The sequence below is a fragment of the Marmota monax genome, unplaced genomic scaffold (assembly GCF_021218885.2).
Source record: "Marmota monax isolate L192 unplaced genomic scaffold, Marmota_monax_Labrador192_F-V1.1 WCK01_AAM20220418_F8-fsc00145, whole genome shotgun sequence".
Classification (NCBI taxonomy): Eukaryota; Metazoa; Chordata; class Mammalia; order Rodentia; family Sciuridae; genus Marmota; species Marmota monax.
The window spans coordinates 5,476,658-5,500,620 of NW_026695201.1; the positions used below are offsets into that span (position 1 = coordinate 5,476,658).

Genomic DNA, 23,963 nt, shown 5'->3' on the forward strand with positions numbered 1-23,963 from the left:
AAAAAAAAAAGTGCACTCTACAAATAAAAACTTTTGTTACTTTCAATAGAAATGTGAGTCCTTTTCAGAAAGCATGAGAAATAGGTAAGTCCTTTGCCTGCCTCTGAGGATGAAGTGAGAGGAATGTGAGGCACACTTCACATTGCCAGGCACTGCTAGGTTCAGTGCAGTGTTGCTATATCCATATTTATGGTTGGGCCTGGTCTGAAAGAAGTATATTGCATTGCATATGCAAGCATACTTTAAATTTGACTTTGCTGCCCTGCCCCCAGGACTGGAGAGGGAACCCAGGAACTTGGGCATTCTAAGCAGGTGCTCTACCATTGAGCTACACCCCCAGGCCTATGCTGTAGTTTTTAATGAAGGTGTCATTTACAGTATGCTACAGTGCACTAATCTGATGTTCTGCTTTAGTTGTGCTCTCTGTAATGTGTGCTTGAGCAAGAACAGACGCTGGGGGAGAATGAGGAGGATGGATATGGGAGTTAGGGAAAGGTGCCTTTTCTTTGGATGGATGGAGCCCTGTGCCAGAATGCATGGCTTAGAGAGGGGTTCAGCCCCTACTTACCCCTTTACTGTTTGCCTTTGTGTGGGTTCCTGCGCCATGTTCCACACTGTCCCCAGTTGTAGATGGCATTCACAGTGAAGGGTAAAAGGCTTGAAGGACTTAATCAGGGAAGAAGCTCTTTCAAGTGACCTTCATTTAACTTTCTAATTTGTCTTCATTCCCTTTTCAAACATATTAATGATTATGAATGCTACATGTTCATGTTCCTGTTGTCTTACATGTCCCTAGAATGCTTGCTACTCCTTCCATTTGGATTGAGTGTATACCAAGAGTTAATTGTCTGAGTTCCTAAGTCTGCTTGCATCAGTTAAATTTCTTACTGTAATTGAGTAATTATGATATATGAGTGAAATATGTGTACAAAAGGTAGCTAATTTTCATTAAGCACTTACTATGTGTGAGGCTTTCTTCACATTTAGTCTCCTATAATTGCTGTGTTTATAAAACTAAATAAACATTTGGAACAAGATTGATAAAAGTGAGTTGCTCATCCCAGTGATGCAAGGTTGGCTAAACATATGGAAATCAATAAATGTAATTCATCACATCAGTAGACTTAAAGAATCATATGATCATCTCAATAGATGCAGAAAAATCATTCAATAAAATATAGCCCACCTTTATGTTCAAAACACTAGAAAAACTAGGGATAATAGGAATATATCTCAATATTGTAAAAGCTATCTATGCTAAGCCCAAGGCCAACATCATTCTAAATGGAGAAAAATTGAAAGCATTCCCTCTAAAAACTGGAACAAGACAGGGATGCCCTCTCTCACCACTTCTATTTAACATAGTTCTTGAAAAACTAACCAGAGCAATTAGACAGATGAAAGAAATTAAAGGGATATGGATAGGAAAAGAGAAACTGAAATTAGCACTATTTGCCAACAATATGATTGTATACCTAGAAGACCCAAAAAATTCCACAAGAAAATTTCTAGAACTAATCAATGAATTCAGCAAAGTAGCAAGATGTAAAACCAACACCCATAAATAAAAGGCATTTCTGTATGCCAGTGACAAATCCTCTGAAAGGGAAATGAGGAAAACTACCCCATTTACAATAGCCTCAAAAAAAAAAAAAATTCTTGGGAATCAACTTAATGAAAGAGGTGAAAGACCTCTACAATGATAACCACAGAATTCTAAAGAATGAAATTAAAGAAGACCTTAGAAGATGGAAGGATCTACCTTGTTCTTGGATAGGCAGAATTAATATTGTCAAAATGACTGTTCTTCCAAAAGCATTACACAGATTTAATGCAATTCCAATCAAAATCCCAATGATATTCCTCATAGAAATAGAAAAATCAGTCATGAAATTCATCAGGAAAAATAAGAGACCCAGAATAGCTAAAGCAATCCTGAGCAAGAAGAGTGAAGCAGGTGGCATCACTATACCAGACCTTAAACTATACTACAGAGCAATAGTAACAAAAACAGCATGGTATTGGCACCAAAATAGGCTTGTAGACCAGTGGTACAAAATGGAGGACACAGAGACAAACCCACATCATTACAGTTATATTAGACAAAGACACCAAAAACATACATTGGAGAAGAGATAGCCTCTTCAACAAATGGTTCTGGGAAAACTGGAAATCCATGTGCAACAAAATGAAATTAAACCCCTATCTCTCACCATGCACAAAACTCAACTCAAAGTGGATCAAGGACCTAGGAATTAAACCAGAGACCCTGCACCTAATAGAAGAAAAAGTAGGTGCAAATCTCTATCATGTTGGATTAGGCCCTGACTTCCTTAATAAGACTCCTATAGCGCAAGAATTAAAATCAAGAATTAATAAATGGGATGGATTCAAACTAAAAAGCTTCTTGTCAGCAAAAGAAACAATCAGTAAGGTGAATAGAGAGCCTATAGAATGGGAGCAAATTTTTACCCCCCACACATCAGATAGAGCACTAATCTCTAAGATGTATAAAGAACTCAAAAATCTTAACATCAAAAAGACAAATAACCCAATCAATCAATCATCCAAGGAACTGAACAGACATTTCTCAGATATACAATCAACAAATATATGAAAAACATGTTCAACATCTCTAGCAATTAGAGAAATGCAAATCAAAACTACCCTAAGATTTCATCTCACTCCAAACAGAAGAATACAAACAACAATAAGTGTTGTGTGAAGATGTGGGGAAAGGCACACTCATACATTGCTAGTGGGACTGCAGATTGGTGCAGCCAATCTGGAAAGCAGGATGGAGATTCCTTGGAAAACTGGGAATGGAATCACCATTTGACCCAGCTATCCCTCTCCTCGGTCTATATCCTGTAGCCTACTACAGGGACACAGCCACATCAGTGTTTATAGCAGCACAGTTCACAATAGCTAAACTGTGGAACTGACCTAGATGCCCTTCAATAGATGAGTAGATAAAGAAAATTTGGTATATATACACAATGGAATGTTACTCAGCAATAAATAAAATCATGGCATTTGCAGGTAAAAAGGATGGAGTTGGAGAAGATAATGCTAAGTGAAGTAAGCCAATCCCAAGAAACCAAATGCTGAATGTTTTCTCTGATATAATGATGCTGATTTATAATGGGGTTGGGAGGGGGAACATGGGAAGATTAGACAAACTCTAGATGTGGCAAAGGGGAGGGAGGGAAAGGGAAGGAGTATGGAGATAGGGTAATCTCATTCCACTGTCTTTCCTAAGTACATGTATGAAGGGGCTGGGGATGTGGCTCAAGCAGTAGCGTGCTTGCCTGGCATGCGCGGGGCACTGGGTTCGATCCTATTTTATTTGCACCACATACAAATAAAATAAAGATGTTGTGTCCACTGAAAACTAAAAAAATAAATATTAAAAAATTCTCTCTCTCTTTAAAAAAAAATAAAGTACACATATGAAGGCACAAATGGTGTGACTCTGCATTGTGTATAACCAGAGATATAAAAAATTGTGCTTTATATGTGTAATGTGAATTGTAATGCTTCTTCCTGTCATATATAACAAATTAGAATAAATAAAAATAATAAAAATAAATTTAAAAAATGTTTTTTAAAGTGAGTTACTACAAAAAAAGTCACCAGTGAATCAGGCATGGAGAAGAAGATAACAATAAAAATGTTAGAGGAAAACTGAAAACTGTAGAAGGGTCTTGCATCCGTATTACTCAGCCAAATGTTTTTTAGTCTTAATCTACTTGGATGAAAGCAAAACTAGAAATTAGAGATAATATGTTATTTATGCAAGAAAGACTTTAGGAAGTTCATCTGTGGACCTCTACCTAGAGGAAAGGCTTTCAATCTGTGAGTAAACATACATGTTTATATGTTTTATCTTAAAATGTTTAAGGTATGCACATATCATTTTCTATGATTCTTTGCATTCAGATATTTTGACTAATGGCCAACTTTTACTCGTTATGATTACAAAGTTTTTTATTGTAAGAATATTACTGAAGCCAAATTAGATGAGAGCCCCAGATGGCATCTGCTGATACAGGCAGGTGCTCGTGGGTGAGCTGATGAGGCTTATCTGAAACAAGTGTTTGTAAAGTAACTGTTGTTTCGTTTCGCTTTTGGTACTGGGGGTTGAACCCAGGAGCACTTTACCACTGATACCACTGAGCTACATCCCCAGTAATTTTTTAAACTTATTTTTAATTTTGAGACAAAGTCTCACTCACTAAGTTTCCCAGACTGGTCTCAAATTTTTGATTCTCCTGTTTTAGCCTCCCAAATCACTGGAATTACAGGTGTGAGCCACCACACCCAGCTTAAAGTAACTCTCATAATCTCAGATCATATTATCTTATTGCAAGTTTCTTTTTCCAGTTATTTGATTGAATTGAACACTGTGTGTGTGTGTGTGTGTGTGTGTAAAAATGTTACTGGGGATTAAATCCAGGGGTGCCTTACCACTTAGTTATATCTCCAACTCTTTTTTTTTGAGGAAGGGTCTCCTATATTTCCCAGATTGTCCTCAAATTTGTTATCTTCCTGCCTCAGTCTCCCGAGTCATTGGAATTATAGGTGTGTGCCACTGCACCAGGCTGGACTGGATTTTAACATCATATATTCCTAAAATTCAACTTTGTAGCTCAATTTTGAGTAAAGTAAAATTTGACATAATAATTCCACTCTTTGGTTCCTTTCCCTGAAGGAATTTCTTTATTGTTCCTATGGCCTGAATCTCTGAAAATGGTAAGTTTGAACATATAGGTGTGTGCACACTCAACCACATAGGTAAACCACATGTTTAAATTCAGTTAAGCCAATTTTCATTGAGACTACTATCTGAAAATTGTGTTAAGTCATAAGGGCCCAAGAAAATACATGATGAGATCATTGTCCCCAAGAAACTTGGGATGTACCCAGAGGAGTCATATCACTACCTAAGACAAATGGGCTAACTGATGCCATGATGAAGGACCAAGGCAACAGGAGAGCATCCCAACAGGAAAAGCAGCCCAGAAGTAGGGAGATAATGTAGAGGAATTATACAACTCAATAATAATAGCATTATTTACTTTTAAATTGCTTTTACTTGTGTTTGTCTGATTTGATTCTCAAAGTCATTCCAAAAAGCTAGGTATGGTGGTGCACATCTGTAACCCCAGGTTCGTGGGTGATTTGAGGCAGGAGGATTGTAAGTTTGAGCTAGCTTGGGCAATTTACTGAGATCCTGTCTCAAAATAAAAAAATAAAAATGGCTGGGGATGTGGCTCAGTGGTAGAGCACCCTCTGGGTTCTACACCCAGGGTTCAATCCCAGTATCAAATAGAAAAAAAATTCTTGGAAGTAGAAAGGGCTCTATATTATTACCAGCTAACACTGAGGACACAGATGTAGAGAGAGGTGATTTGTCCAGTAATATGGAGCCAAAGCTCCGACCAGCCTGCCTGGTGTTCAGATTGGTGCCGCTCCCACCACCACACAGCTTTGCATCTTCCGTGCGCATCCACCCACTTAACACCCTAGACACATTAATTGAAACCCATGCCTTAACTGCCCAGGTGAGGCTGCCATATTGTTTTATTGTCCCTCCTTTTTAGTAAGCCGGAGCTACTGCCAATTTCCTTAAATACAGAGATCACACTAACTTCCTGATTGGCCCAAGTTCTGCAGCACCATGTGGCCAGTGGGTGTGTATTGAGGCATGGGGCTCAGGGTTCCTGTCTCTGGCCATATGGGCAGTGCCTAGGAGCAGTCCTCACCTCCAGCACTTTCTGAATTGTTCTAGGAAATATTTTAGGCTTGTACATTCTGGCCAAGCCTGGGCAAGCTCATCTGGGCCCTAGAATAGCCATTCACTAGGTTGAGTTGCAATTGCAGAGGTACCATTAGCCACCTGGATGAGGGACCTTATAGCACTGCATGCTTCCCAGTGGAGTCCAAATTACACTGTTACTGTGAATGAAGGGTCTGGAAACCACCATCTGTGTTCCCTCCACTGAAGACAAAATCCATAAATGTGTGGGTAATGATAAAAGGTCAACGTGTTGTTTAGGGCCTTTGTGTCTCTACTGGAATACTGTGGAAGATACAAGCAATCTTAAAGAAAGAATATAAGAATATAATATTATATGGTCCTCCTTCATGGTCCATTCATGTATTCAACAATTATTATTATTATTATTATTTATTATTATTTTACTCTTTTATTGGGTATTGATACTCAGGATGTGAAAGAGTTCCGTGATGAGGTCATAATTTCAGTTCTTCATAGGGGAGACAGTCCCAATCAGGAGTACGTAGTATTTTCTCCACACTGGCACCTCTTCAATGGTACTTGTGTCGCCGTGTGTGCTTGAAGTTCTTGTAAGAAAGGCAGTAGCTGAAAAGCATGTATGCTGCCAGCACCATGTTGATTCCCGCAATGCTCCCCTTCTCCCCGTTGATGTACTTGTTGTAGTACTGGTAATAACTTCTCTGAAATGCTCCCACAGTGTCCTTAGGGGTGAAATCCCACATCAGTATCCAGCTTGGAAGCTCCCCTAATTTGACATCCATGAGTTTCTTCTCTTTCATTAGCATGACTGATGCCATCTTGGAGTCCTGGTGTCCGCTGAGCCAGGCTGTGCCTCAGTGATTATTTATTGAGCATTTATTAAGTTCTGGGTAGTATACAAAGTACTGGAGATTTGGTTTATAGCATTGTGGCCCTGCCCTGGCAGAGTTTAGAGTCTACTGAAAGGATATAGATAAGAAAAGGAAGGATCACAGGGGAGTATGATAAATGTGATGGATGCACACTGGAAGCAGAGCAGGGTGCACAGCTATGCAGTGTGGCTGCAAAAGGGCTCTTGGCTAAAGGGACACGTACAGGCCCATACTCTTTTCTTCAAGACATGTACTACCTGGAGGAAGGGGAACCTTTTTGAAACCCACAGCAGGCCCACAGGGACCAGCAGTGACCCTAATTCAAAAGATACCCTATGTAGATTTAGGGTGGAAGGGAAAGCTTCTTGGGAAGAAAATCTGAACTGAGACTTGAGAAATGACTTGAACTAGCCACACAAGGGAGTTGAGGAGAGGTGGGAAAGAACGTTCCAAGAAGAATCATAATCGCCAGCACTGAAGATAGTCTTTAGCATATGCCAGGCACTGAGTGGGCTGCTCTAAAAGATTGACCCTTTCTAGAGGAAGTTGCATTTGGAAAAGCATGGGAACACAAGGACCCTTGGCACTTTTGGGGAGAGTGTGGAGTTCAGAGGGCAGAAAGGTCTATGAAGGCTGCAGTGATGATAACAGCTAATTATACTAGCTTCATACTTGTGCTGGGCTAGGCAACTCTGGCCATTTGGTACATATTGAGTCAGTTTATCCTCATGACTCTGTGAGGTGTACTATTATTGCCCCCCCCCACCTTTTCATGGTACTGGGGATTGAACCAGGGGCACTCTACCACTGAGCTACATAACCCAGCCATTTTTACTTTTTTTTTTACTTTATTTTGAGGCAGAGACTCACTAAGTTATGGAGGCTGCCTTAAATTTGTGATCTTCCTGCCTCCTCTCAAAATATTGATCTAGAAGTTTCCTTACTCTAGAAATTCATTTATTCTTGTATTCCTTTATTCATCCTGCATTTATTAAGCACCCACTATGTACCAGACACTCAGCTAGGATTGAGAGAGTAGTGAACACAGTTCCTGATTTCAACCGGATGGAAATTTTAAGACAATCGAACAGGTCAGTTGAGGGTTTTAGAATATGTCTGCAAATTATTTGACAGCCCAGTCTCATTGAGAAGTGGAGTCTGTGACTATTCTCCTTGAATTCTGGGCTGCCCTTCATGATTCACTTAAACAACAGAGTGTAATAGATGTATCTGACTTCTGAGACTGGGTCCACGAAATGGCCAGGCCAGCTACTGCTCACTCTGAGGGATACTAGCTGCCAAGTCAGAAGCAGACTAGTTTGATAGAGCCATGCTGGAGAGGCCACGTGTGGGCACTCTGGCGACACCTCCAGCTGGGCTCCCAGTTGACAGCCAGCATATCTGCCAGCGTGTGAGTGAGCCATCTTGGCTGTCCAGCCTAGTGAAGCCCTCAGATGACTGCAGTCCTGGCCAACATCCTTCTGTGACTGTCTGCATGACAAACCTCGACATGAACTGCCCAGCCAACCCTCTCTGCATTCCTTACCCACAAAAGCATGAGCAAAAGAAAATGGTGGTTAGACTGCAGATGTAATTTGTTATATAGAAATAGTATCTATAATCATCAATTTCCAAGAATTGATGGGAGCAGTGACTCAGATGACCCAGTGGAGAAAGGGCTCAAATCAGGACAAAAGAAATTACCTACATCTTCCAGTTCAGTCGTGAGCATAAGACCTCCAGCTGCCTCTCAGCTTTTATTGCTAATTAGTCTTTGGGAAGGAGGGGCCAGGAAAAAACAGAAGAGGAAGTTAAATGAGCATTCTTTAATAAAGAGGAATTTATTTTGCATGTTGCTTTGGGTTTGGCATCCCCCCTAGTACACCGACATACAAGCCCCTCCACCACGGCAGGCAAAGCAGGAGCCTGATTAAATAAGGATCGTCACTGTGGAAGCCTACTGTTCTCAGTCTTTAATCTGGTAATAAACAGTACTCTCTGCTTTGGGCCTGACATCTTGATTAGTTCAACTGTTTGCAAGAGTCTACAGTGGTTTTGCTTCAGAGTGTCAGGTAAGCATTACTGTGGCAGACAGGCCCCAAGGAGGTAAGAGGAGTAAGGCTGTAACTGGAAAATAAAGGCAAGCTCCTCAGGGTCCTGCCTTATATACACTGGTTAGTGGAGAGGGAGGAGAAGCGAATGAGGCAGGCGAAGGTGAGGAGCAGTGGGCTCCAGCATAGGAACATATATCCTTTCAGAGACCAAGATATTCACTATTTTTTTTTTTTTTTTTGGTGGTATTGGGGATTGAACCCATAGGCGCTCTGACACTGAGCTACATCCCCCGCCATTTTTCTTTTTTATTTTGGGACAGGATCTCCCTAAGCTGCCAAGGCTGACTGACCTTGAACTTTCTGTCCTCCTGCCTCAGCCTTGCTCCCTAGGAGCTGGCCTTAGCCCCCGCTCTTAACCGACCTACTAAAGCAGAAAGTCATGCGTTTTCATCAGGACTATCTAGAAGCAGCTCTTGGGATTGCTTCTGAGAGGCAAGTAAGTATTCTTTCTTAATTAATGTTTCTAATTTTTAGTCAGTTTGAAATTAAAGAACTTTACCCATGAGCTATCCAAAATTTAGCTGTCCGTTCTTGCAGGGACCCCAGAGGAGCAATTTTCTACCTCATTTAACCTGCAAAATAGCTGTTATAAGAATTGGTGAAGGATCCCCTTATCACCCCAGGGTGCATGAGTGACAGAAACTTGATTAGGATTCAGGGCTTGTTTTGCCTGGGTCTGCAGCAAGATCTGTTGTTTGATTGAGGTGAGTCCCAGGGTCCTGCTATGAGACGACTTTCCTCCTATCACAGCTCTATCTAATTTTCAAAGACACTTTATCATTGGCAGGGTCTTGCTTTTAAGTTGGAGACTGGCTCTGCCAGGTGAATTGGCCACGAAGGTGTTTTTACCAGCTCTGCTGTGAAATTCAGATTTGTTCTTTATGTCATATTTGTATCACTGAAGTTGAGCTAGTGTGGGTGGAATGGTGGACAGAGCGGGAGTCTGATTGGTGGGACAGGGTCTATTTAGGGAATACCTGGATCCCAAGACTGCTGGGCGGGTTCCAGAAGCCTGTCTTTACTCTCTGGAGGCAAGGTCACTACTGAGATCAGTATTTGGTTTCCACCCTTCCCTGTGGGACATTCTCATAGTCTACTCCTTTGGCACATCCTTTGTCACCATCTTGTTAAACTCCTTAAGCATGGAATGCAGGGATATTTTCATGACTGCTGTAAGCTCTATGTGGTTTTGAATAAATAATCATAGGATTACATTTTCTTGCTACTGGAGGAGAATTTAGAGATAATTTAGGTTAGCCCCTTGTATTATACAGATGAGGAATGTGGTATTTTAAGAGATTAAGTGCTTTGTCTGAGGTTACACAACATGTTGATTGACAGAGGTGGGGAGGGAACTCAAAGTTCCTGGCTCTCTATTCAGTATGATTTCTACTGCACCTTATTTCTGTTGCCATATTTTAAAAAATCTGTTAATAAACGTAAAACAGAGTTTCCAGATAATTCTTTATGTAGGTGGCTTATTTGTGCATTTGTTTAGCAGTATTTCTGGCTTCTCACTAGATGCTGGTAGCAACTATTTTCTTGCCCAGTTGTAATAAAGAAAAATGTCTTTGATATGGCCAGATATTGGAGGGCAAAACTGCTCCCTGTTGAGAACTACTCATTTGAAGATTTGAAGTTAGTGCATCTTTCTGGTGCATGCCTGTAATTCCAGTGACTCAAGAGGCTGAGGCAGGAGGATCGAAAATTCCAGGTCAGCCTTAGTAACTCAGTGAGACCCTGTTTCAAAATAAAATAAAATAAAGTAAATTGAAGGTCTAGGGATGTATAGTGGTAAAGTGCCCTTGGGTTCAATCCCTTGATTGCAAAAATAAAAATAAAAAATAAAGTTTCAGGGCTAATACATAATAAGCCTGGTCCTAAAACTGATCAGAACATCCATGACAAGAGAAATGGGAGAACCCCCTTGGCTACCTGGCCTAAGACAGACTCTAGGCCTTGCTCTGAGCAACAGCATAGGTAATCAGGAGTAGGATTGACTGCCCAAGTCCTGGGTTCACTTCTCACAACTGTCATTTTAGATTTAGTGTTAGTAAGACTATGGGGAGATCTTTTCACCCTTCAGTCTTTGCTTCCTTGTCCGTAAAGGTCCTATTAGTTACTATTCCTCCAATACTTCTTAAGGGAACATGTCCCCAGTAGGTCAAATCCTCCTGTCATTACTCTGATACCATGTACCAGCTCTATTAGAGCAGATCCATGTTGAATGTTGTTATGGTTTAAATATGAGGTGTCCACCAAAAACTCACATGAGACAATGGAGGAATGTACAGAGGTGAAAGGCTTAGATTATGAGATCTGTAACCTAATCAATGGATAGATTAATAATTTGAAAGGACTGTTGTCCTGGGTGATAACTATAGGCAGGTACATTGTAGATAGAGGAAGTAGGCCACTGAGGGGTGTGTCTTTGGGGTTTACATTTTGTTCCTGGCACCACATGCTTGTGTGTGCTGTCTCTCTCTCTTTTCTACTTCTGGCTGCTTATAAGCTTCCCTCTACCTTGCCTTTCTGCCATTATGTTCTGCCTACCTTGGGCCCACAGCACTGGAGTTGGTTGATTATGGACTGAATCTCTGAAATTATGAGCTCAAAATAAACTTTTCCTCCTGCAGCTTATCAGGTATTTTGTTCACAAAAATGAAAAGATAACACAAATGCTTACACTAACCTGTAATTATCTGATTATCATTCATTCTTCATATCTATAAACTTCATTAGGGCAGGGACTAGATCTATTTTTCTTTCACTATTGTGTCCCAAATTCCAACCCACTACATGGTACATAGTAGGATTTAAGTCCACATGTGTTGAACAATTGAATAAATGATTAATTGACCTCATGTATGTGAAAATGATCTGGAAAATATGAAGCACAATGGGAGTGTTTGTGATTCTTACTTGGTATGGATGATGAAAAGAGAATTAATCCTCTTAGCTGTTGGAAACCATTCTGCTTTCAGTAAACTAACAAAACTGCTGACTTTGAAGGACACCATAAGGAAAGGAACTCTTACAAGGTGCCCCATGGTGCCCTATTTCAGGATTCTCTTCATGACCATGCCAAAATATCCAGCTCATCTGTGTCCAGATGCAATATTGCTTTATTCTTTCCATAGATGGTCACTGTGGGAGCCTGGTTGAGTCATATGGACATCTAAAATAGTGAGATATCTATTGGCTAAGTCTGCAGGGAATCTGGTGCTGGATCAGGGAAAATACATTCTGACTTTGGGCTAGGCTGAGAAAAGCACTCTCCACCCCACCATCCCCCATATTTGGTTGAATCCAACTCTATATCCAAAGTGCCCTGAGCATTGGGAGCCAAAGGAAACTGCAGTGGCCAAAGCCCGGGAGAGCTTGCTCCCCCATGCTGATCCATTCAACGGAACAAAGCCCTTCGAAGTTGCACTGAGCTGGTCTGGAGATGGAAGGCCTTTATGCAGGTTTCCAAGGAGATGACTCAGATGTTGTTACCATAGAAACTGTTGCTACCATCTATTGTCCATCACCCCTTGACAGTAAGGAAGGGGGGTAGTGGTGGTTGTGGTTTGATGGAGAAGGAAACAAGAAGAGTTGGATTTAAGTCAAGTTGAAAAAGACATTGAGGTGGATCCCTGATGACTTTAATGGTGTGTATATAACAAAATGTCTAATCTCCAGAAGAAATGAATTAAGGACATGAATGCTCATGTTTCTTGTTAATTGTGTTGGAGTGAATAAGAATGACCTCCACTCAACTACTGGGCCCTTCATCCAGGATCTCTAGAGCAAACACTCAAGTGTGATGCTCATCAGCATGGTCCAGACCCAAATACTTGAGCTGCAGGGCTGAAAGAAAACTATCCACCCAATCTCTTCTAAAACTTTTTCCAGGTGAAAGAGAAGCACAGTAAAAGTCACTTTGATTTTTGCTACAACCTCATAATACCCACTGCTATTAAAGTGTTCAGTTTTTAAAATCTAATGAAAGAATATTATGAATAAATTAGGAAAGTTCCATAAATAACAAACACATAGAAAAGCATATGGATAGCATCTTAGCATCGAGTCAGATCAGAATTTGAAGGCTAGTCTCATCACTTATTTGCATGATGTTGGCCACTTCCTCTGCCTGAGCCTCAGTTGTCTCTTCTATGTCATGGGGATAGTTACTGCCAGTCCATTTCCTATGATAAAAAACCTTATCAAAGAATTATCTATCATTTGTCAAACTCCATGGCAATGGGTTACTTCAACTGCCACACCTGTGTCTACAGAAGACTTTTGACTTTTTTTATTCCAGGCAGAACCATAATAATTTTTTGGTGTAATTTTAATGTAGTTATTACCAATTACTGTAATATTAAAATTGTGGAAGAGACGACAGAATATGTGCTCACCACTGCCTTTTTGTCGAGGCCATCAGATCATGTATACCCATCAAGTCTGACAATTAGACCTTTTCACCAAGTAATCCTGGGAGGATAATTTCCATAGAGACTAAGATGCTGCAATTTCAGGAAAGTTCTTCTGTAATAATAGGGATAGAAAGAGGATACCTTGGGAGGAAACAAAAACTGAATCTGACAGGTATTTTGTCAAACCTGCTACACATAGAGAATAGGAGTTGGGGAAGCTCTGGAGTCTAGAAAGAGAAGCAAGAGCAGAAATCATACCACTGCTACCCAAGTCTAACAGCTTTTCCATATCTGTCACATCCTTGAAGTTCATCTTATGAAATAAGTACTTACAAAGCTGCCAGGAGGGACTGTAGCACCATACATCTATTCCAGGAAAGGTCACTCAACCCCGGGCACTCCAGGAGTCAGATAATGGAACATTCAGGTGCTATTGGATGAGACAGAGACTAGAAAACACAGTTCAATTCTTCTCATTCTGCAAAAGTTCCTTATAATGTTCTTATTTCAAATAACACTATTATGCACTGTGGGGATACTCTCAGATCAGAATCATCTGTTTTAAGGGATCAGAAAGGAAAGATCATGAAAGAAAGAGGCAAGGAGAGAAAATGCCTTTCAATCACAAGATTGGTGGCACTGGTCAGCCCTACAAGCAGGAAGGGCAAAACCAGGATGATTCAAGACATGGTAGGAGTTATAATCCTTGTGTATATGTCTTTGTTGATAACCAACAAGAATCTAGCACTGATATAAAACCAGGCTATCAAAAAGGGGTTTTTGAAGGGTGGCAGCTGACAGGACTATGACCTTGCTCCATGGTAAGTGAGATTCATTCTATGATTTAGCTTTAAATATAATTTCTACAGAATGATTTCCAGAGATTTAAAAATCTCTGACTCCCACAATTTTTCTCAACCTTATAATGGATGGCATTTCTTCTCAACAACATCTTCTCTGCTTCATGGAGGCAAATTTCTCCAAGAGGATAAACTGGCCGTGCTCCTTCCTGTTTAGATCTTTCCTCAACACAGTACAAATAGGAGAGCTAGAATGGACCTGACCCATCATATACTAGGCTCTTCATATTAGAATTTTTAAAAACGGAAGCCGACAGACCTAGTAAATGGTGTGTCCATAGTTTAAAAGCCAAGTAGGGGGCTGGATTGTAGTTCAGTGGTAGAGCGCTTACCTAGCACATGCGAGGCACTGGTTTCAATCCTTAGCACTACATAAAAATACATAAAATGAAAGGATTGTGTTCATCTACAATTAAAGTATTTTTTAAAAACTTAGTAGAAGCAGATTCGAGGCCAGTTAAAGCTACTATGAGCATTCACATGTAAGTCTTTGCGCTGAAATATGCTTTCATTTCCCTTTGATAAATACCCCAAAGTGAAATAGTTGGATCATATGTCAGGTGTATTGGTCAGCTTTTTATCACCGTGACCAAAATACCTGACAAGAATAACTTAGAGGGGCTGGGGATGTGGCTCAAGCGGTAGCACGCTCGCCTGGCATGCGTGCGGCCCGGGTTCGATCCTCAGCACCACATACAAACAAAGATGTTGTGTCCGCCAAATACTTAAAAAAAAAAAAAAAGAATAACTTAGAGGAGGGAAAGTTTATTTGGGTTCACAGTTCCAGAGGTTTGGTCCGTGGTTGGCCAAGTCCATTGCTCTGGGCCCAAGATGAGGCAGAACATCATGGCAGAAGGGCATGGTGGAGAAGTGTGCTCAACTCATATGACACAAAGAAGCAGGTGCATTTATGGGGGGAAATGGGATTTCAGGGAAGATGCACCCTTCCAGGACATGCCCCCAGTGACCTACCTTCTCCAGCCATGCCCCACTTGCCTACAGTCCACCCAGGTAGTCCATACAAACTAGGATGTACCACTCAGGTTATCATCCTCATAATCTAATCATTTCACCTCTGAATATTCCTGCATTAACACAGGAGCTTTTGGAGGACACCTCACATCCAGACCATGACAATAGATATACGTTTAACTTTTTAAGAGACTACCAAGTTTTTCCAAAGTGACTATTCTAGTTTGCATTTCTACTAGCAGCATGCAAGCATTCCAGGTTCTCTGTGTCCTCATTGAATCTCACAGCAGTATTATTTCTACCACATTATACTACTGTTAACTCAGTCATCTTATTCCAATGTGTATTAAGCTCATTCTCGTCACTATACTATAATACCTTAGATAGAAAGACCATTTTTTTCCTACTAATGCTAGGAATTCATGCCATAACACCCAGCACCAAGGTAAGATATCTAAGAGAAATTCTGAAGTGCTTCCTGATCAATCACCACCCTATCCTTTATTAAGGACTCTTGTGCTCTTTTAACAGCATCCGATGGCCATCTCCACCATAGCGTTAATCATTGTTTATTGTCCTGTGCATTTGCCTTTCTCTTCACTGGACTATAAGATTTTTTAAAGACAAGACTGAGCCAAATCTTATTTCCTGTATCTCCATGCTCAGCATATATCAGGAGCTCAAAATGATGAAATAAAAAAAATGGATTTTAAAGGGAATCTCAACAGATGCATATGTATCACAGAAATCTCAGCTCTCTCATGGGCAGGTGGTTGTTACTCCATCTTCCTTTGAAACATTTTTTTTTTTTTTTTTTTTTGGCTGCTACTCTTGTCTCTTTGGGAAGAATTCTAGCCACAAAGGCATCTGGCCTGCCATCTTTGGGAGAGTGACCTTTCCCCCAATGTTTTAATGCTAGTATAAATAAAATGCTTTAAAAGAGCAAGTGGTTAGAGCTAAGTATGTTCTTTTAAACAATTTGGTTTGATGAAAATGATAAACTTTCATCTGTCATCATCTATCATTAAAACAATCCACCTGAGTCTTAGAGGAAAGGATCAGCAACTCATTGCCAAAAAGAATATTTTACTTTGGATATACTAAAAAATCAGTCCAGTATTTTGGTCTAAACAGATGTTTAGACCAAAACATCCATTTCTCTACCAAACCTGGTTAGTTGACAGGATTTTAAAATGTCTCATTCAAAAAGCAATGTCAAAAAGGCAGCAGCTGATGGACATCTCAGTTGCTTCCAGTTTTGCCTATTATAGTTAAAACTGCTATGAACATTCACAAATCTCTGCACAGATATATGCTTTCATTTTTGTTGAGCAAATACCTAGAAGTGGAATGGCTGTGTCATATGGCAGGTGTACGTTTAGCATCTGAAGACACTGCAAACCCTTCTCCAGTGGGGCAGCTCCATTCTGTGTTGCCAACAGCAATGTTTGAGAATTCCACTTCCATAGCACCTTCACCAACATTTGATATGGCCAATCTTTAAAATTATTAGCCATTCTTAGAGTTATATAGTGGCCTCTCATTATGATTTTAATTTGCATTTTCATTATGACTAATGATGCTGAACATCTGTTCATAAGCTTGTTTGCCATCTACATACCTTTTTTAATTGTGTATTTTTTTTTTTTAATTTTTTAATATTTATTTCTAAGTTTTCGGCGGACACAACATCTTTGTTTGTATGTGGTGCTGAGGATCGAACCCGGGCCGCACGCATGCCAGGCGAGCGCGCTACCGCTTGAGCCACATCCCCAGCCCAACATACCTTTTTTAAAAAAATATTTTTTTAAGTTGTTGATGGACCTTTATTTTATGTGGTGCTGAGAATCGAACCCAGTGCCTCACACATGCTAGGTAAGTGTCTGTTCAAATCTTTTACCTACTTTTTAAAAATTGGATTGTTTTCTTATGAGTTTTGAAAACTTTTTTTTCTTTGTGGTCCTGGGGATTGAATCCAGAGGTACTCTACTTCTGACCTTTTATTTTTTATTTTGAGACAGGATCTCAGTAAGTTGCCCAGGTTGTGATCCTCCTGCTTTAGCATCTCGGGTCAGGGTTACAGGTGGGCACCACTGCATCTGGCAAGTTTTGATAATCGTTTATATATTCTAAATATAAGTCTATTAGACAGGAATGTCAACAGCAATTGTCTCCCTTAAATTAAAAAAAAAATCCTATTGGTTTCCTCTAACCACACCACCCTTCTCTAACCACACCTTTCCTCAACCAGCCTTCTCTGCATTGCCACGGTAGCACTGGTCTAACCATTTAAACAGAGCAACAGACAATTGTGGTCCTGAGCCCCCATCGTCCTGTCTGGTCACAGTTCATAAGGAAGCAGGATATCTTAAATCCCTGTCACCCACCTGGAAAGAGTTAACATAAGCTGGTTTCTCTAAAATGCACTAACTTCATTTTTTCCTCCTGGAACTGGGAATTGAATCCAGGGGCACTTTACCATTGAGCTACATCACTAGATCTTTTATTTTTTTTTTTTTACACCTTTGGGTTAAATCCCCAGTACCACAAATAAAATAAAATGTACATAAAGTACCCTTTTTATTATTCTAGTAGGAGCTTCTGATGAAGGATGAAATGTTTGTGTCATTGTCTCTAAATTTTTTAGTCCATGCCTCATTTTCATCTCATAGTAGGTTTTGGCCACAGTAAGTTCTTGGTAAATGATTATGGATTAAGTCCCCATTAAGTGAGCATTTAGTTATTGGGAGGCCTGGTTCTCATTATTGTATTGGGGGCTGAAGTTTGTAGAACACATGCCGTCTAGCTGAGATTTCTGGTGACCAGGAGCAGCTTGGCGGGACCATCATGTGTGTGTGAATGGGTGAACAATAATATTGCCCCTGCCACATGTGCCCATGGCTAATTTCCCCAACAGAAGCCAAAGGCCTTGATGGAAAGGAGATTAGCATATAGGAGCAGGAAATAGCAGAGCTGAGGTACCCGTTGGACAGAGGTGAGAATGTCTCAAGAGCAAACAGAGGGGGTGTGAGATGAAAACAGCATAAGAAACTTGGACCGCTAAAGAGGTAGAGCTGGCAAGAGAGCTCCACTACCACCTTTCTGGGCATAGCAGGTGATGGGCTCAGTAAGGAATATCAGGCTTTCAGAGTGTATCTGGATGTGTTTATAGCGGTGAGCATGCCATGAGAGGATGGGACTAGTGAGTGGGTACAAAAAAGGGATATGCAGATAGGTTGCTCTAAGTTATAAGCTACTACAGTGCTTTAGAGTATATCATAGTCTATCAAATATTACAGATTATGTTGTAACTCTAGACCACAATGAGCCAGGAACAGAGCCAGGCATTTTACCAATACAGTTTGCGATGTGTGTTGTATTTCTCTTTTGCAGATAGAGGCTGAGGCTGAGGCTTAGATGGTTTGAATAACTTCCTGGGGCTCACACAGATGGTAGATGTCTGATCTGCCTTTGGATCCAATTTTTTCTCCAAGTCCATATTCTTTCCACAATTCCTGTTTCCTCCCTAAAGAGATTCTTTGTGGTCCATTTCAGTTCCGGCATTCTATGATACCAGGCATTCTATGATACCGTCAAATGCTTTTCTTCCAAAGGCCCTCTAAAAAGCTTTTAGAATTCCAGGAATAGTACCTATTGAATGTGCTCATGTTAACACGTTTACATCTCCCTTGGGGCTGTGGAATCAGGAGGGTTAATTAGCGTCTGTTGGGCTGTTCTAAAGTACAAGGGCTCAGAGATGACCTTGACAGCATTTTATTTTGAAGTGGCTCCCGGAGTTTTTATTATAGATCCATCACTCCCACCCCCACCTCATCTTTGGTATTCGTGAATGAGGTGGCTCTTCCTCAGGAAGCTAGGGTCAGCATTTTTCCTGCACTTGCCTTTCCAGCTGTCCCTGGGCAAACAGGAGTCAGCATTTCAGACTCTTTCCCAGGAGGCTGTTTCTTCTACTATTTCTTGCCAAGCGATCTGGATGGCTGGCTTAGGGGTGAGATTTTAGATGCAGAGCATTTACTGATGAAGATTATTTGTTTTACAGACAGGCAATGAATTGTTTTGTGGTATCCATATTCTCTGATTTCCCCTGTCTCGATGTTTCACTGCTGTGTAATAAGGTGCTGATCAGGACAGGAGTCCCAGCCAGGGTAAGAGTTTTATTCAGTGGCCTGAAACAAGCAAGGTCAAGTGGATCCTTTGGAGAATGACTTCTATAATATTGTGAACTTATTGCATGCACAACAGAAAGGTTGAAAAACAAAAGTAGGCCAGTTTTTCTTTTATTTCTATTCTGGTACTGGGGATTAAACCCAGGGGCTCTTTACCAGTGAGCTACATTCCCAGTTCTTTTTATTTTTTTTTTATTTTGAGGCAAGGTCTCACTAAGTTGTTGAAGGTCTTGCTAGGTGGCTGAGACTGGTATTGAACTTTTGATCCTTCTGCCTCAGCCTCCTGAGTCACTGGGATTACCAGAGTGCTCCAGGGCACCCAGCTTCAGTGATTATTTTCTACAGGAACAAGCAGGCCCAGATGTTACGGAAAGAAATACGATTAATAAGAATTGGGTAGATTGCAGTAAAGGTGTGGAGGTAGGAAATAAAGTATCAACTGTACACATAGTCCAGCCCATGAGAATATATCTGGCATATGGCAGAGCATCTGAATGATGATTTTGACCGTCTGTCATCTGATGTGTTGGTAAATGTTCCTGTAGCTGTTTTCCTTATTTTGACTTTGAGCCAAACTGAATCTTCTAATGGATTTTATTCCCCTTCTGAAAGGTCTCTATGACATTCTGACTTCTAGCTGGGTGCAGTGTTGCTTGCCTCTTACATGTGAGTTCTCAGAGAGGGTAGTGTGCCCACAAACCAGTCTATCAGTGACTCAGGAGGCTTAGGCAGGAGGATTGCAAGTTTGAGGACAGCCTCTGCAACTTAGGGAGACCCTCTCTCAAAATGAAAAATAAAAAGGGTCAGGGATGTTGCTCAGTGGTATAGCACCCTGGGTTCAATCCCCAGTACCACAACATAAACAAAAAACAAAAGATTCTCTTTGTGAATCCTTGGGGTTTTCAGTTGTTGACTAAAGACTACACTGGTCGTACACACTATTTAACTTGCTGTGTCCTTTTTGACCTGCTTGTGTAAACTGAGCATCCTTGAATGCCAGCATCACTCACTCTCCTTGTCCACATTGCCTCCCTAGGCGTGGAAGCCCACTTAGTTTGCTTTCCCTCTTCCTCTCTCAGACACATACACATTATTATTCCTCTTCCATAGACACACCCCTAAATGTGCACATGCACACATAAATGTGTGGCTTCTTATGTGGAGTAATGGGGTCTACTGTCTCTTGAGAATGAGTGCTTGATGATGCAAAACTAATTTCTCATAGTCTTAGGGTCCCTTACACATTTGGTCTGAGTCTTGGGATGCCTGGGACTTCGATTTTTTATTTTATTTTATTTATTTTATCTTATTGGTATTAGGGATTGAACCCTGGGGTGCTCTACCATTGAACTACATCCACAGTCCTTTTTATTTTTATCTTGTGACAGGATCTTGCTAAGTTGGTCAGACTGATCTTGAACTTGTTATTCTCCTGCCTCAGCCTACCAGTGGTTGGGATTATAGCTGTGCACTGGTGTGCCCAGCTAGGGCCTTTGATTTTTTTGACCTGGTGCTCTCCAATCACCTATTAACAACTGCCTATGAATGTGTCCCTCATTAAGAAATCAGTTATTTTGGATGAGCTCTACCCTTCAGTCATCTAATACTTCTAGTGCCTACCACTTACAGGGCATCCTCTTCTTGTTGTTCCTAGGTCAGGCTAACTTTTGTTCAGCCCTTTTACAAGCATTGGTCAGAAAGCTAAGGAGTTATAGGTGAAAGAATCATATTGGAGAGAAAATAAAAGCACAGATGGGCAGATAGGGGTCTAAGACAATAAAAATTTAGCTTATTACACAGCCACCCATATGCAGGCCTATACTTATGACAGATGCAGCAGAAACTTTTGGTTGGAGGAATATTTAGAGAAGGAACTCTGGAAAGAAGTTGACCAAGACCAGGGAGTTGGCACATCCGGAAGACGGAGGAAACCAGCGAAGTTCACATATGTATATGTCATTTTATCTAAGTGCCTTTAAGTATCTTTGTGAAGAGTAAGAAAACCAGGCATGTGTGTAGACACTGTCAGAGGCAACCTCATCTGCAGTGCTAGTGGCTGCCATTTTATAGGTGGTGTCTTCAGGCCAGAGGACCAACTTGGTGCCATGGCTCACCATGAGCATAGCCTGAGGTTGCTGGATCTGATTAAGCTTCCATCTCTTTAGATTTTTCTTCTGGCCATAAAAGCTTCTCTTCTTTATCTAAATTTTGGTGAGAACGTTTCTTCTTTAAGCAACTCCATTAATCAAGTATTTCAGATTTATTGCCTGGTTTTGGATATTTAAAAAATTGGCCAGAATCTGTTCCCTGGCTAGATTTTGAGCCTTGTTTCAAACCACTCCTTCCTCATTTCCTCCAGCACAGGACTGTTTGCATTTGCTTAACACTGTCTAGAGCTTTCTGCACTTGTTCTTACCCAATCTCCCCCAGCCCTTATGTTCCCCTCTTTCCTTCTCTGTCTGGAAAACCTTTAGTCATCCTTCTTTGTCACACAGTATTTATGACAATGGAATGCCTGTGAACCCCATAAGAACAGAAACCATACCTTAGTAATTTTTTGTATGCCCTGCAGTGTCCTCTTACCCCTGTGTGCCACACCAGGAATATGAGTGGGATGTAGAAGGTGGTGATGGTGGTTAAGGGAATATTGACATATGAACAGCCCGACTAGATGGAAGGCATACAATGCAGCTCCAACCACTCATTTTATCTGTAATCTTTTTCTTCCGTGTAATCTGGCACTATGTCTCACAATTCTTCTTTCTCACCTCTATTTACTCCCCGTGTTGATACATAAATGGTCTTTTGTGGTTCCACATGTCTTTTCTTCCCTGGCCCAACTCCCAGCTCCAGATATTTACGTCTCCCCATAATAACACCCTTGAAATGTGCAGTGGAAATCATCTGACAATAGTGACCGGCTGACATGTTGTGGGACTGGGTGATATTCTGACAGCTGTTGATGTTCAGTTCATATCATTTTTAATTCTCTATGTTGCTTCCCTCTTACATGTGAGTTCTCAGACAGGGTAGTGTGCCCACAAACCAGTCTACCTCTGAGATAAGTAAGTGGGTCTCTTTAGGATTTATCATCATTAAATACTGCATTTAAGTGCTTATAAACCTAGTGTGTTTGATATAAAGTCAACAATGGGGATAATTTTGGGATTGGCAAAGGATGTAATGGGGGTTTTCAGTGGTGAGTGGACAATGTTTGGTGTGTTCTATTAGGACCTCTGATGGCTGATTTTATGTGTAAACTTAAGAACCCTGCCTAATACAGGGCCCTTTCCCTCTGTCTGTAGCCACCATGGTAAGGTTTAGCATCTGTTGTTTACCATTGCTGATACTGGCTAGAAAAGGAGATCTCTCATAGGGTTGTCTAGTTGTGATTCTCATTATCTGGGACAGAGAGCCCATGTGTTTGTATACACATGTCCTCTCCGTGACCACACCCCAGTTGTTCTCTCATCTTTTCTGAATTAAATTGCTTTTGGGTGACTGATTTGAGCAACATTTCCAGACTTTTGAAAGACTATCCCACGTTCATAAAGGCATTCCTAAGATGTTTCTGGAGCTGTAAATCAGACTATTAATTATAAACACTTGAAAGAAAGTACTGGTTTCCCTCTATAAGCACAGCAGTCTATTTCCAACAATACAAACAGTCTCTTATGTTTGAATAGACAGTCTTAGGATGCTGCTAGTGTCTGATTTTCTTTTCCATGAATTTTTCATTTTTGTGATTACTTTTGAAAATGTTTTGTTCAAGTTTTACATAATAGTTTAGCTTTGCCTTTCTATGTTTGGAATTTCATAAACATAGTTCCATTATTCAATATTTATATGGTTTTGATTTGGTTTTTGCATTTTCTTGTGGAATTTAACTATATGTGAGATTTTTTGAACTGCTAAAAATCATTAAATGTACTTTCAATTATTTTAAATTCACACAATGTAAATACACAGTCAAAAAGTGTTAAGGATTTTAAATGTTTTGAAAAGCATTAAAACGTAGCCATGTGTATTTTGAAGTTGCAGGTCTTATTTTAAGATTAGTTAAGTTTCTGAAATTTGGCTTATGAAAAATGGAGTGTATTATGTTAGGGAAAGAATTTGGCTGTTAGATTTTCTAGTTGTTTTTATTCCCTATTTATTTGTAATTTTAAAAATCTATACTTTTTTTTTCTCCCAAGAAACCAAGATACTCTCAAAAACCACATTAGCAACTGCTTACTTATTCCACTTCATTTATTTGTGTTTTGTCTTCTCTCAGAATCCCTTCTAACTTCTCCCCCTTTGAAAATGTAGTGATATTATTTCTAAGGGAAGAATGAAGAACGATGTCATGGTTATGAATGGGACTTTAGTGACCACCAAGAGTGCCGTATATCAAGGCCAAGTGACAGAGCTCAGCTTTACCTATGAAGTTGCTAATGGGGGTTTGTTGTCAGAAGCTTAAAATATATACAGCTGTAGCAATTCCGGATAGCCCATGTGGAATGAGTGTGTGTTTGTGAAGCCATGTGTATATGATTGTGAAATATATCCCTGCATTACAGATCATCTGGGTTCTCAGATCTGTAGGGTGGAGGCTTGAAACCTATGAAATCAAGCCCCCAGCATCTAACATAGGAAATGGAGAAATATACATTTTCAAATATCAGTTTTATAATGTCAGCATTAATGCAGATGAGAGCTTTGTAATTGATGCATGTAATCTAAAGGCATTCATATAATTAGACATGTTGTCTA

General features: G+C 40.4%; 2 protein-coding genes across 7 annotated transcripts in view; one reads left to right on the forward strand and one right to left on the reverse strand.

Moving 5' to 3' along the window:
• LOC124082526 (carboxyl-terminal PDZ ligand of neuronal nitric oxide synthase protein) overlaps positions 1 to 23,963 on the forward strand; it is a 305,891-nt gene that overhangs the window by 162,553 nt on the left and 119,375 nt on the right. The gene's annotated exons all lie outside the window — the stretch shown is intronic.
• Positions 6,334 to 6,600, reverse strand: LOC124082527 (ATP synthase subunit f, mitochondrial-like). Its single transcript, XM_046428965.1, has one exon. It carries the CDS (start codon positions 6,598 to 6,600, stop codon positions 6,334 to 6,336), a length of 267 nt encoding a protein of 88 aa, XP_046284921.1.

Coding starts and splice junctions, on each gene's coding strand:
- LOC124082527 (XM_046428965.1), bottom strand. CDS start 6,600: ATGGCATCAGTCATGCTAATGAAAGAGAAGAAACTCATGGATGTCAAA.